The 13,953-nt window shown below is 34.2% G+C and overlaps 1 protein-coding gene across 1 annotated transcript; it reads right to left on the reverse strand.

Moving 5' to 3' along the window:
• Nucleotides 1-711: 711 nt before the first annotated feature.
• Nucleotides 712-2,936, reverse strand: LOC131169260 (uncharacterized). The gene is made up of 4 exons (XM_058153005.1): nucleotides 2,079-2,936; nucleotides 1,304-1,336; nucleotides 1,169-1,198; nucleotides 712-863 (listed from the first exon to the last, which is right to left on the reverse strand). Exons 1-4 carry the CDS (start codon nucleotides 2,839-2,841, stop codon nucleotides 712-714), a joined length of 978 nt encoding a protein of 325 aa, XP_058008988.1. The 5' UTR covers nucleotides 2,842-2,936.
• Nucleotides 2,937-13,953: the final 11,017 nt, after the last annotated feature.

The raw sequence follows: 13,953 nt of genomic DNA on the forward strand, positions 1-13,953 counted from the left end.
GATAAAAAAATATTTTTTATTAATTAATTTTTTTAAATACCCTAAATTCTGTAAACTGTGAAAAAATATTTTTTAAAAAATATTTTTTATAAAATAAACAGAGCTATGCATTCCTTCCTATTTCTTTTTCCTTGGTTGCCTTCATTAATTTCGGAAATTGAGATTTCTAAATGAAATTATTCACTTTTAAATTGCAGCTATTTTGTTTTAGCTAGACATGTACCATTTTCGGATATTTTCTTGGTAGATGTGAATTTATAAATGAAAATTTTAAAGATACACTCTTGTATGGTTGGTATGATTTATACACATTTTTTAAGATATAATAATCTTATGCCTTCCACATCAAGTTTGGAATTGAAATTTCTGATTGAAGTAAATCCCAATCAATTTAATATTTTAATCTTGAGAATTTTCAAATAGGGTGAAAAGAATTTAATATAATTAAGTCGGTAATTTGATAAAGAAGAATTATAATTAGTTGAATAAAATAAAAATGAAAACTTAATTACGAGCACATCCACGTAAATACAATAGACTATTAGCTTGTACTGTTTTGCATTTACTTTGATTTGTACTGTTTTGCATTTACTTTGACGGCTAAATGATTTCTTCCCATAGACTAGAGCCATGTGTTCCTTCCTAGAAAGCGAATATGGTGTTTTCACTCACCTTCTTTTATTTTTTCTTCTTAATTTCTAAATCTGATGTTCATTCATTTCTTATTGGCATGAGGTTATTGTGACTTTGAAGGAATTCTTCAATGGTATTGTATCCTGATAAATGTCTCCTTCGCCATTTATAAATGATAAATGCCATCACACATGGAGTCCCACATAAGCATCTTGCAGCAAGAAGCATTCCTGGATGAAATTTTGATTCAAGAGGGGTATAAAATTATCATTAGTTTTTTGATGTTACTTGTGATCGCACAAATTTTATTCCTTGGTTAAACCAAATTCAGTAGACTAAATCAATGAAATTGCAGTATTTTGAATTAAATTCAAAAATTCTGAAATGAATTTCAAAATCCTGCAATATCATAGGTTTGGTACATATTTAAAGACAGAGCCAATAAAGTCTAAGTTAATGTGTCGTGTTTTTATGTTGTCTCTACATATAATTAGACTTTATGTCCCTAAATTCATTAAATGAAACGAATTCTTACCGCCATAAATAGAGATGCCTGCCAAATACCCTGCGAAATTAATGAACAAGGAATTGCTGATGTTATTAATGTTAAAGGAAGTAATAATTAATTAAATATGATCACATATATTATATAAATAAAGAGTGATCCTACCTCCTATCATGTAGATGATTCCAACTGCTTCACCTAAGAAAAAAAAAGTCAGTATTAAAAAATATATTCACCAGTATATATATATATATTGTAGGATGTCATTGGCAGAAACAAATTGTGGAAGAATTTAGTTTTAATTTCTTGAATTTATCTATGCATAAAAAAAATGTTGAAAAACTTAATAAAGAGCAAAATAAATATATTTTGACATATATATTTGATATTTTGGGTTCAGTAGTAATGCATCGTTTTGAAAACTGTGAAATTACAAGATTAAAATGCAATTTGAGTCCAATCAATATATGGAGTTTTTATTTTAAAAAATATGGAGCTTTGATCATAATTTTATTTTTTATAAAAGAAATTTTATTTTGCTAATAACTAATATTAAATTAATTAATAACTTCTAATCTAATAGCAAAAGGCCTAAGTTTTAAAAAAAAAAATTCAAATCTTTATAAAATTTGAAAATCTGACTAATTATGCGAAGATTTAATTGTTTGAATTAGATTGCAAAAATACAAAAAAATATTTAGCTTATTTTTGTGATTAGGTCATATGAAAAAGAACAAAACAAAAATAAAATAAACATACATCGCATAGATTAGATCCTTCATGCAGATCTTAACTATCAATAATATATATTTTGCCTGTATTATATACATTATGTATTTATCTCATAATAATAATAATAATAATAAAATGGAAAGTCAGCCATTTCTTCCTATTGTGTGATTTATGAATCGAACGAAAAATGGTTGAAAGCATTACTTACCCCACCTGTACGTGTACATGCATCGAACACTGTTTCTGCTGTCCAGATAGCAACTATGACACTTTTCACATTTGATGTACCTGTGCCAGGAAAGCTGAAACCCAAATACAAGTTCCCTGTGAATTTCAATAAAGGACATATTCTTCTTTGCCGTAACTGGAAACAAACTCATCATCTCCACGCTGCACGACTCCATCAATTCGGATGCCTTCATGTCTCCGATATTTACATAAGAGTAGTGCCTCTTCAAAGCAGATACAGAAGAATTGAATCCACGTAAAACGCAAGGAGCGGTGTCCACGTAAAGGGGAGAGTACACTGGATTTGGGCACTTGATGAAAATAATCATCTGCGATAACATGGGAGGTTCTCCCAACTTAGCCCATTTGTCTTCTTCTGACTTTGTCCATTGGTATTTATAATTGGAATATGGAACAATCTCATAATAGGATAAAGGAAAACGAGAAAAGGAGGAGCAATCATGTTGATGGACGCCGGCATCCACCAATCGGATAGTGAAGTTATCGTAATTGATGGCCTGAACATAGTATCTTCCTCCGTTTAAATTTAACACAGTGAAATTATTTTCACAAGAAAGCTCAAATCTATGGTCTCCGCAATTGTTTGGATCAGTTTGTAATCGGAAAGGGTAACTAATGTTGTGGATATTGCCACATGAAGAAGGGGCACAGAGACTTGTATCCCTTCCATTGCAAGTTTGGGAGAAAAGCAGGAAAAGAAAGATGAGCGTTTCTGTAGTCATGGGAGGACAGCAGAGAGAAGTTTATTCTGCATAAACAATTCTTCTAGCTATTTTCCGTAACATTTGTATTGGTGGTGGTGAAGAGCCATTGTAATTTTATATTGGGAAAAAATGTTGAAATATATATATTTTCTTATTATTTACTAAAAATTGAGTGAAATTCCTGTAAAAAAAATTGAGAAAAATAAAAGTTTAATCGTCATTAAATTTAAATTTCTTATGAAGTTGGACATTGATTAAAATTCCAACCCATTAAAATCAAATTTAATTTGAGGACCCATGGGATGGGAGTAAAGTTGGGTGCAACAGCTTTGAGCTGAAGGTGGCTCTGCATCAGTGATCAGTCATCACTTGCAAACTGGTCCACTTTGACATTTCAAGCTTGGTGTCTCTCTCATCACTTGCAAGAAGTCATCAACCATTGCTGTATACGTCTTAGGATGGAATTAGGAAATTTAAGAGAAATTGTTGAGAAATCACTTAGGATGGGGTTAGGAAATTAAGGTGGAAAAATCATATAATTAACCTATTTTTGGAAGTTTGCCTTCCAAGAAGGCTTTTGAGCTTCAATCTATCTGTTTCTCCCTTCCATTTTAAGGGGGATTATACCTACGAATACACCTTATTCAATTGCTCTTCAACGGGAGGTTCTTACCCAGTCCCCTGCCTTTATCAAAACATCTTTTTTTTTTTTTTTTTTTTTTGAAGTATAAAAAATATTTACGCACACAAATGGATAAGATTTAACAAATAATTTATCAAACATAAAATATTAAGATTTTGAAAAAAAAAATTAAAAATATATTATATAAAGAACAATTAAATTACCGAAATTAGCGAGTTCAAAAAGTAGATTTTAATAAGCACTATATCAAATATCCAATAAAAGTGAGAAATGACTTTATTTTCTAATATTGATAAATTTTGTTAAATTTAAAATTTGATTTTAATAAATAATAGATTATTTATATTTTTTAATTAGTTCACTCATACATATTATCTGAATTTTAAAATTTAAAAAGATAAACTGACTCAAGTAAATTTTAAATAATTATTATTTTTATATACTTATTTGCATATATATATATATATATATATATATATATATATATATATATATATATATATATGTCCTAATTAATTTTAAATTTCTTATGAAGTTGGACATTGATTAAAATTTCAACCCATTAAAATCAAATTTCTGACAGTTTGTGTGGTGGACCAATCAAATCAGGTAATGGATAACGAAATTTATACGCAATCCCATTCCCATAGTCTGTGGGTTCTTTTTCTTTTTTTTTTTTTTTTTATGATGAGGATCCTGAAAGCTATGATCCTATAAAGTCATTTTCAGTTTTTCCAAGAGGATAAGTCGCCCTAATAATTAATTCATTACTTTTTGCAATTATTTTTGTGATTCCCAATTTGACCCGCCAGTTGAGCCACCATGAATGGTTAAGCTATTCATGAGAAAAAGTGGGTTGATTCTCTTAAAAGCTAAAACAACTATATAACTAAAAGTATTTAATTGTATTTCTCAGATTTAATTGTAATATATGCCCACCACTACTAATTACAATGATTTATTATTATTATTATTATTATTATTATTGTTCATAGAAACTTTGAAGAATCAAATAATAATAGGTAGACTGTATAACAGATAGTAGTCTTTTTCCTTGAACAACTCTCATTATAAAAGTGATAACTCTCATTATAAATGTTAGCATGATTATAGGAGATTTGTTTAGCATAATTGCAGCAATTAACATGATTATAGAAGATTTGTTTAGCATAATTGCAGCAATTAGCATGATTATAAGAAAATATGTCTTTACATGATTAGAGGAGATTTATTTAACATAATTACAGTAATTATTATTTTATTAAAATTAGCTCATATTCTCATGTATAAATAGATGTAGTATCTCTACAAATAAGACAAGATACATACACACAATCATTTCCATCATTACTTGTATTATTTCTACTAATATGGTATCAGAGCCATAAGACTTTTATTCCTAGTTTCTAGGGTCTCTCTTCTCTCTCTACAACCTGTTCTGGTTCATTCTTTCATTCCTGTTATTATCCCACTTTTTCTCCTCATCTTGTTATCAATCTACACTCTGCTATAGATCAGGAAACCAATGGAGAAGTCTGATATTTCAAAACCTATTGCAACAGTTCTGACTGGTTTTAACTATAATCTTTGGGTTCAAGGAATGAAAAGTTTTTTGATAAGTCGCAAGCTTTGGCATATTGTTACCGAAGATATCACTACGTCGACAAGAGAGAACGATGAAACTGATGCAAAATTTGCTGATTGGTTTAGCATAGTAAAAATCATCAGATCATCACCTGGTTTCGCAATACCTCTGTCCCGTCCATTCACATCCAATTTGCTGATTATGACTCTGCAAAAGAAATCTGGGATTTTTTTGCTAATCGATATCAGACCACTGGACTTGCCCACTATTATCAGTTGTGGACTACTCTTCATAATCTGAAACAAGAAGCAGGTCAATCTGTGAATGATTTTCTTGCCCAAGTCTAACTCATTTGGAATCAAATATCTCAGGCCAAAATCAGTGAAGATCATCTTAATCTCATTCAAGTTTTAATGGCTCTTTGATCTAAATATGAGGCCATTCGAGTGTCCCTGCTACATCGAAATCTACTCCCATCATTGAATACTGCTATTCAAGAGAATAATTTTGAAGAGACTCGTCTCAGTTTGGATAAAACTCCTCAATTTGAAACAACTCTTGCAACTACTCGATCCTCACATCAGAAATCTGGCAATCAACTCTGTAAGAATTGTAATTAAATTGGTCATGCTTTTGCTTATAGTCCTACTATAGCATGCAAATATTGTCATGGTTACGGTCATATTCTTGAACATTGTCCCACACGCCCTCCAAGACCAAAAGGAGGGCATTCTAAATTCAAGAATGTCTCAAAGCCGGGATTTTCCTCTGTCACTGTTGTTGCTGCTACTGAGGGGTCTACTGCCATCACCATGAGTGATCTTGAGGCACTATTCAAACAGGTTATCTCTTTTAATTTCCCTGCCACTCCGGGTAATTCTTATTGGCTTTTTAACTCTGCATGTTGTAATCATATGACCACTAATCTTAAATTCTTGTCTTCTACAAAACCTGTATCTTCCTTACCACCAATCCATACTGCAAATGGTACTAAAATGAACATCACACATACTAGTTGTAACACCCTCCCTATAGCAACTCCGTACATTCTACTGTTTCGGTGACCAGTGTTGGTCCGGACAGCTAGAACGTCCAGAAAAATATTTAAACTAAAGTGAGGAACCATAATTAACTCAAATATTAATAAGAAAAATTTAGAAAAAATTTTAGAAATAAAATGCAACCAAGTTAAATGAGCTGGTGCCCTAGCGATGGGTAGCCTAGTGGGAAGTTGCGGTTCTCGCAACTAGGAGCCCTAGACCTAGGGGAAAATTCATAAAATAATTTTTGAGACTCCAGAGAAGGGTCAATGAGGTTTCTATGGCATTAGAATGCCAAAAAAATTCTTAGAAAAAATTTTCAATTAGTACAGACAATTTTGGTCTATTAAGCCAAACGGAGGGCATTTTGGTCATTTCGTCTTTAGAGATGATTTTTGGCCGACTTGTCCAGTTAAGTAAATAATTATTATGACGTAAAATATGAATAAATATTGCTACCAATTAAATTGAAATTGAGTAGAAAAGAAAAGAAAAAGAAAATAGAATTAAATTATATTTATGACATAGGATGACATTATTAAAAAGCTTCCCACCAATTAGAAATTGACAAGCCAATTAAAATGAGATATACAACTAAAATGAAGTAAAAAACAAACACAAATTCTGCAATTCTCTTCCCATTTCAGCCGTGCTCCTTCCTCTCACTCCTTCCACCATTGTTGATCAAAACTTCTCACTAGAATTCCTTGACAAACCACCATAAGATTTTAATCTTGCTTCACAAAACCTCTTCCTCACACGTTAAACAACATCTAGCTAGTAAAAAGAAGAAGGAAAAAGGGAGATTTGGGAACTTGGAAGAGAGGCCAAAGAGTTTAGTGCATGTTAATTACTTAATCTTGTTTATTTCTTAAAAATTTAGTTTGAATATGAACAAATAATTAAGAAATTGAGATAAATCATGTGTGAAATTGAGAATGGAATTTTTTTGAAATGGATTAGTATGCCTAATTGACATGTGTTGTGTGAACCTTGAATTTGAGCTAGGGTTTGGACACAAAAACTTGGATCTTGTTCATGTGTTGGTGAATGAAAGTTTAAATGGTCAATTAATGACCATTTGGCTGTGTATGATGAAGAATTGAAGTGAGTTGTAGCTTGGGATTTGAGTTTGGCTAAGCTGCCTTGTGTGACCTGCAGGTCTGGATGTGAGTCCAGCCTGTTTGGGTAGCAATAACTTGGATTGTGTAGGTTCAATTGGTGCAAGGCCAATTGGACATGAAACTAGACACATAATGGCACAACTTTGGTATAGAAACCTTGCCTAGAAAACCAAACTAAGTTGGCCTAAAAATTACCCTAATCCGGGTGACCTGCAGTCTGCCTGGGCAAAATGGCCAAATGAACAGTATTTATTCATTTAGTCATAACTCAGTGTAGAAAGGTCCAATTGACCTGAAATTTTACCAGCAAAAAGCTGAGACATAGACCTACAACTTTCATGAGGAACACAAATCCAAATTCTGACCATAACCTAGTCAAATTGCTAACCAAACTTAGGTTACCAAATCTGGCAGAACCAGTTTTGCCCAGAATTTTGGATTTTGTCCAATCCGGCCAGTTATGGTATTTAGGCCATAACTTGAGTTACAAAACTCCAAATGGAGTGATTCAAAAAAGGAAATGTAACTAGACAAAATAAGGAACAACTTTCATGAAGACAACTTTGCCAAATTCCCATTGTAAAAATAACCAATGAAACAGTAAACACAAGGCTTGAAATCTGAAAATTTTGAACAACTAACCTTAAGCTTAGAAATGGTATTGGCAACCAATACCAACAACTTTAGAATGCAAAATGTGGTATGTTGGGAGTATTAGAACCAATGTACCTATTGTTTATGCAAAAGTCAACATTTTAGTTGACTAATGAAATGAATAGTAACACCTAAACTTAAATTACAAGAATTGTAAAGTTTAAAAGTGTAACACGCCCTAGTACACCTAGCAAGATTGGTTTGGATAGGTTGGCATGCCAATAGGGTTCAGTTAGCAGTACTGCACATGGCATTATGCCATTCTGTGATTTCATGGCTTTTAGCCATTCTGACATTGTGTTGATGCTTGGCCTTGTGCCTAATGTTATTACAACTTATTCGTTGTTCTGTTGCACATCGGGAGATACATATGTGACCGATGGTGTGATAGCCCAAGGTACTAGATACCCAGTGCCATTTTACCCGTTTATCCAATCCAGTCATCCAGTATAGGTTACCTGGGCAATCAAAAATGAAAGTTGATAAATTTAATGAAATAATGAATATAACAAGTACCAAATAAATAAGACTACCAATAATTATCAAAAATTTATCTGCATGAGACATCAATACACTCACTGCATATTTATTTCTTTTTAGTTCTTTTTATTTTATTATTGGCACCACTAAGCATTATTGCTTAGCGCGTCGCTTTTTGCCACGCTTAGGTTCTGGAGAGACAGACAGAGAGCCCAGCAGACCATAGACTGGGTGAGGTCACAGATCTGCCTAGAGTCAGAGTCACCTCTCATCTACAGTGCATCAGTGATAGGACCTTTAGGTCCCTTTTTAAATTATGTTTTTGCATTTTGTAATAGGTAGTAGTTTGAGAATGATTATATGTTGATGAACTCATGTAAATAGTAAATTTATGTAATTATATGTTGATGTACATATTTGAAGAATTTTATCAATTAATATAATTTGAGAATATCTTCATGAAATTTTAGTTGATTTTGAATTTGAATGAAATTGTGGATTAATGTTGAGAACTTGAAATGATTGCTAATGTTGAGACCATGTTGATAGTTATTAGAGTTTGAGAATGATTGGAAATGATTATTGGAAGTGTTTTTCACAGGTTCCGAAGAACTGTTTTCTCCATTTTTAGCCGGTACTCTGCCGGATTTTCTATAAAATTTTCGGAACCTCAAATAAATTATAATTTCAAATAAATGACTTAAATGAATTATATTTCACAAATTGTATTCATAACTATGATAAAAATAAATTAAGGAAGAATAAAAATGATTGAGATAAAATAAAGTGTTCCGGTACACTGTGTCACACTGGTCATGTGTCTACCTTAAATCTTCATCTCCCTGATACCTATCATATCCCTAATTTGGCACTCAATCTTATTTCTATTGGTCAGTTGTGTGAAAAAGGACTAAATGTTATTTTTTCTCCCCATGGTGTCCAGGTATAGGATCCACAAACGGGACAGATTCTTGGGATGGGTCACAGAGTGGGTCGATTATTTGAGCTTGCATCTTTACATCTTCCTTAGAGACCTGTGTCTGTAGCTACAATCCCTAATTCCTCTATTCACCAATGGCATCTTTGTCTTGGTCATGCCTCTACTAGTAAACTTCAACCTTTAATTTCTCGGGGATTATTAGGATTTACTAAGTTTGAGTCATTTAATTGTTTAAATTGTCAGCTTGTAAAACAACCTGCATTGTCTTTTTCTCATAATAATACTACTTCAGACACTCCTTTTATCTTAATTCATTCTCACATTTGGGGTCCTTCTCCGATTTCTTCAATAAATGGTTTTCTTCAATAAATGGTTTTCGTTATTTTGTGATATTTATTGACGATTATTCTCAGTTTACTTGGATATATTTTTTGAAACATCGATCTGAGTTATAATAAATTTACATCACATTTGTAAAAATGATTAAAACTCAGTTCTCTTGTGATATTAAAATTCTTCGAACAGACAATGCCATGGAATATCGGGATTCTTCTTTACTTCAGTTTCTTAGTCAACAAGGCACTGTTGTTCAACGTTCGTGTCCTCACACCTCTCAACAGAATGGGTGAGCCGAACGCAAGCATCGCCATATTCTTGATTCTGTCCGTACTCTTCTTCTTTCTGCCTCACGTCCAGAAAAATTTTAGAGAGAAGCAGCTCTTCATGCTATTTATATTATTAACTGTTTTCCTATGTTGGTTCTTCATAATTGATCTCCATTTAAAAAGTTGTTTGGACAACCTCCTGACTATTCCACCCTTAAACCTTTTGGATGTGTTTCTTTTATTCTTTTACAACCTCATGAACATACCAAATTAGAACCCTGTGCTCGTCTGTTGTTTTCTTGGTTATGGCATTGAACATAAAGGGTATCGTTGTTGGGATCCTGTTTCCAATAAGTTATGCATCTCTCGTCATGTTACCATTTGGGACAATACTACGTTCTCTTCTCTTTCCATATTTCATCACTCTATCAATACCGACTCTCTATTTTTCACTGACTCCTCCAAAGAGCTATTTCCAAGTCCTCATCCAGGTGATTTTGATGTGCTCAATACTAGCCCAACTCCACCTGCCCCTGTTGAACCTGCACCAGTTGTTGATCCAGTACCTGCGCCTGCATTTCCTCCTACCACTACTCTTCATCGTTCTACCCGTGTAAGAGAAACTCCTCATTATCTTTCTGATTTTCACTGTTACTCTACTATTGCAACCCTTCATGAGCCTTGTTCTTATTGTGAGGCAAGTACTAACCCTCTTTGGCAGCAAGCTATGACTAAAGAACTTCAGGCTTTAAAGAAAACTCATACTTGGGATTTAGTTGATCTTCCACCAAACAATACCCCTATTGGTTGCAAATGGATTTACAAAATCAAGACCCATTCTGATGTAACTATTGAATGCTACAAAGCTCGCTTAATAGCCAAAGGGAACACTCAAGAGTATGGTATCGACTATGAAGAAACTTTTGCTCCAGTGGCTTGATTAACATCTATTCGCAGTCTCTTAGCTATTGCTGCAGGTCGTAAATGGAAACTTTTTCAGATGGATATCAAAAATGCTTTTCTTCATGGTGATTTAACAGAAGAGGTTTATATGCATCCTCCTCCTAGTTTTCATTCTCCTCATAAGGTTTGCAAACTTTGGCGAGCCTTATAGGGATTAAAACAAGCCCCCAGGGCCTGGTTTGCCAAATTTAGTTACACTCTTGCTCAACTTGGTTTTCTCTCTAGTCCACATGATTCTGCATTATTCACTTGCCGAACTAACAGTGGTATTGTTCTTTTATTGCTTTATGTTGATGATATGATTATAACAGGAGATGATTCATCTGGTATTTCAGAGTTACAACATTATCTCAATTAGTGTTTTGAAATGAAAGACCTGGGTTCTCTCAGCTATTTTTTGGGTCTTGAAGTTTCTCAAAATTCTGATGGCTATTATCTCTCTCAAGCCAAGTATGCATTCGACTTACTTTCTCGAGCAGGCATTACAGATAGCAAAATAATATCAACCCCGATGGGGCTCAATTGCAAACTTACACCTCTTGATGGCACTCCTCTTGATGATCCTACTTTATATTGACAGCTTGTCAGGAGTCTTGTTTATCTCACAGTTACTCGACCTGATATTTCATATGTTGTTCATCTGGTCAGCCAGTTTATGTCTGCTCCTCGCTCAACTCATTTCTCTGCAGTACTTCAAATCCTTTATTATATCAAAGGCACTCTTTTTCATGTTTTTCACTTTTCTGCTACCTCCTCCCTGGTATTACCTGGCTACTTTGATGCTGATTAGGCCAGTGATCTGACAGATCGTCACTTTATAACTGGTTATTGTTTCTTCTTGGGTGATTCTCTTATTTCTTGGCATAGCAAAAAGGAAACTGTTGTTGCACGGTCTAGCACAGAATCTGAATATCGTGCTCTTGCTGATGCTACATCTGAATTACTTTGGTTATGGTGGTTACTAACTGATTTGGGTGTCACTCATTCTTCTGCCACGATGCTTCATTACGATAATAGAAGTGCCATACAGATTTCTCATTATGATGTATTTCATGAGCATACCAAACACATCGAAATTGATTGTCATTTTACACGTCATCATGTTGCTCATGGCACCATATGTTTGATTCCTGTCTCCTCTGTCAGCCAAACTGCTGATATATTCACCAATACGCATCTTTCCGCTCGCTTTCAGGATCTCTTAAGCAAACTCAAGTTGGCACCTGTGCTACCACCTTGAGTTTGAGGGGGGGGGGGGTGTTAGCATGATTATAGGAGATTTATTTAGCATAATTATAACAATTAGCATAATTATAGGAAAATATGTCTTTACATGATTATAGGAGATTTGTTTAGCATAATTACAGTAATTATTAATCTTGTCAAAATTAGCTCATATTCTAATTTATAAATAGATGTAGTATCTCTGTAAATAAGACAAGACACATATACACAATCCTCTCCATCATTACTTGTATTCTTTTTGCTAATAATAAAAGCGATAAAATCAGAAATTGGTAGGTAAACAAATTCAAACTCGAGGCCTCTTTATTTTTATAGCTTTTAAAGATAAATACACCTTTTAAAAATGAAAGATGACCAATCATACTACCATTTATTGACAATTTGATATACTTATTGATATATGAAAAAATTTTACAAATACATGAAACAAACATTTAACAAAAATTGTGTTAGGGTTAATAGAGATGGTGTCCATGGCTCCTCCCAAGTGGAGGAACCCGACCCCCCCCCCCCCCTCCCCCCACCCCTCCTCCATTGCTTGTCACCCTCAACAACCATCCAAATTTTCCAATCTTCATTCTAATCCGCAAAAAAGAACCTCCCCAACCATATAACTAGAAAGCTTTCCAAAGGAATTGTGGGGTCATGTGGCGTGAGGCAAAAGATCATCTACTAAGATCACATAATGTAACACCCTAGGTAAATCCCACATCGACAAAACAAGGGAGAGATGCTGGGTTTATAAGTTGGTGGTTCGTAACCCCTAGTGACGCGTTTTAAAACCGTGAGGCTCGGGGCGGGCGGATAATATCACTAGTGGGGGGCCATTACATTTGTGGTATCGAGGCGGCTCGCGTGCAACCTTGAGCGATGGTGGGGCAAACGAGATCGAGGAGTCCCATAAGGGGTGGATTGTAACACTTAGGCAAATCCACATCGACAAACACGGAGAGATGCCGGGTTTATAAGTTGGTGGTTCAGAACCCTAGTGACGCTTTTAAAACGTGAGGGCTGCCGTAGCGACAATATCACTAGTGGGCCGGGCCATTACATTCATTACATTCAAACAAATGTAATGGCTCGGCCCACTAGTGATATTGTCCGCTCTGATCCGAAGCCCTCACGGTTTTAAAACGTGTCACTAGGGGTTACGAACCACCAACTTATAAACCCAGCATCTCTCCCGTGTTTTATCGATGTGGGATTTGCCTAGGGTGTTACAATCCACCCCCCTTATGGGACTCAGCGTCCTCGCTGAGGTTTGCCCCACCATCGTTCAAGGTTGCACGCGGAGCCGCTCTGATACCACAAATGTAATGGCCCGGCCCACTAGTGATATTGTCCGCTCTGAGCCGAAGCCCTCACGGTTTTAAAACGCGTCACTAGGGGTTACGAACCACCAACTTATAAACCCAGCATCTCTCCCGTGTTTTGTCGATATGGGATTTGCCTAGGGTGTTACACATAAAGTGCATTAAGTAATGCCCAGGAAAATGGTTGAGTCACATTGGTCTCACTTAAGTACCATCTCCTTAGAAAACATTTTCTAGACATGCAATTTATATAATTTTAATAGAATCAAGTCCACTAATAAGTATCATCTTTCCATAACACTACCACGGTACTAAGGATCTACGACACAAAGGTATACGTAGACAAGTCACCACCTGGGTAACATATTCATTATTTCTTTCTAGGAACATCTGATTGAGGTATCAATTTTTGAAGGAACATATATTATAAAAAAAAATTACCAAAAAATTAATTATTACTAAAAACTACTATTACAAATAAATTACTAACAAAAAGTACATTTGTATAAAAAATTCTATTTTATGACTAACAAAAAAA

This window comes from Hevea brasiliensis, chromosome 1, assembly GCF_030052815.1.
Source record: "Hevea brasiliensis isolate MT/VB/25A 57/8 chromosome 1, ASM3005281v1, whole genome shotgun sequence".
NCBI lineage: Eukaryota > Viridiplantae > Streptophyta > Magnoliopsida > Malpighiales > Euphorbiaceae > Hevea > Hevea brasiliensis.

What these genes read in the sequence shown, in the direction of transcription:
- LOC131169260 (XM_058153005.1), bottom strand. Translation starts at nt 2,841, where the DNA reads ATGACTACAGAAACGCTCATCTTTCTTTTCCTGCTTTTCTCCCAAACT. An exon ending in AATCATCTACATGATAGGAG is followed by an intron (nt 1,199 to 1,303) that starts GTAGGATCACTC and finishes TTAATTTCGCAG; the next exon opens with GGTATTTGGCAGGCATCTCT. An exon ending in AGGCATCTCTATTTATGGCG is followed by an intron (nt 864 to 1,168) that starts GTAAGAATTCGT and finishes AATTTCATCCAG; the next exon opens with GAATGCTTCTTGCTGCAAGA.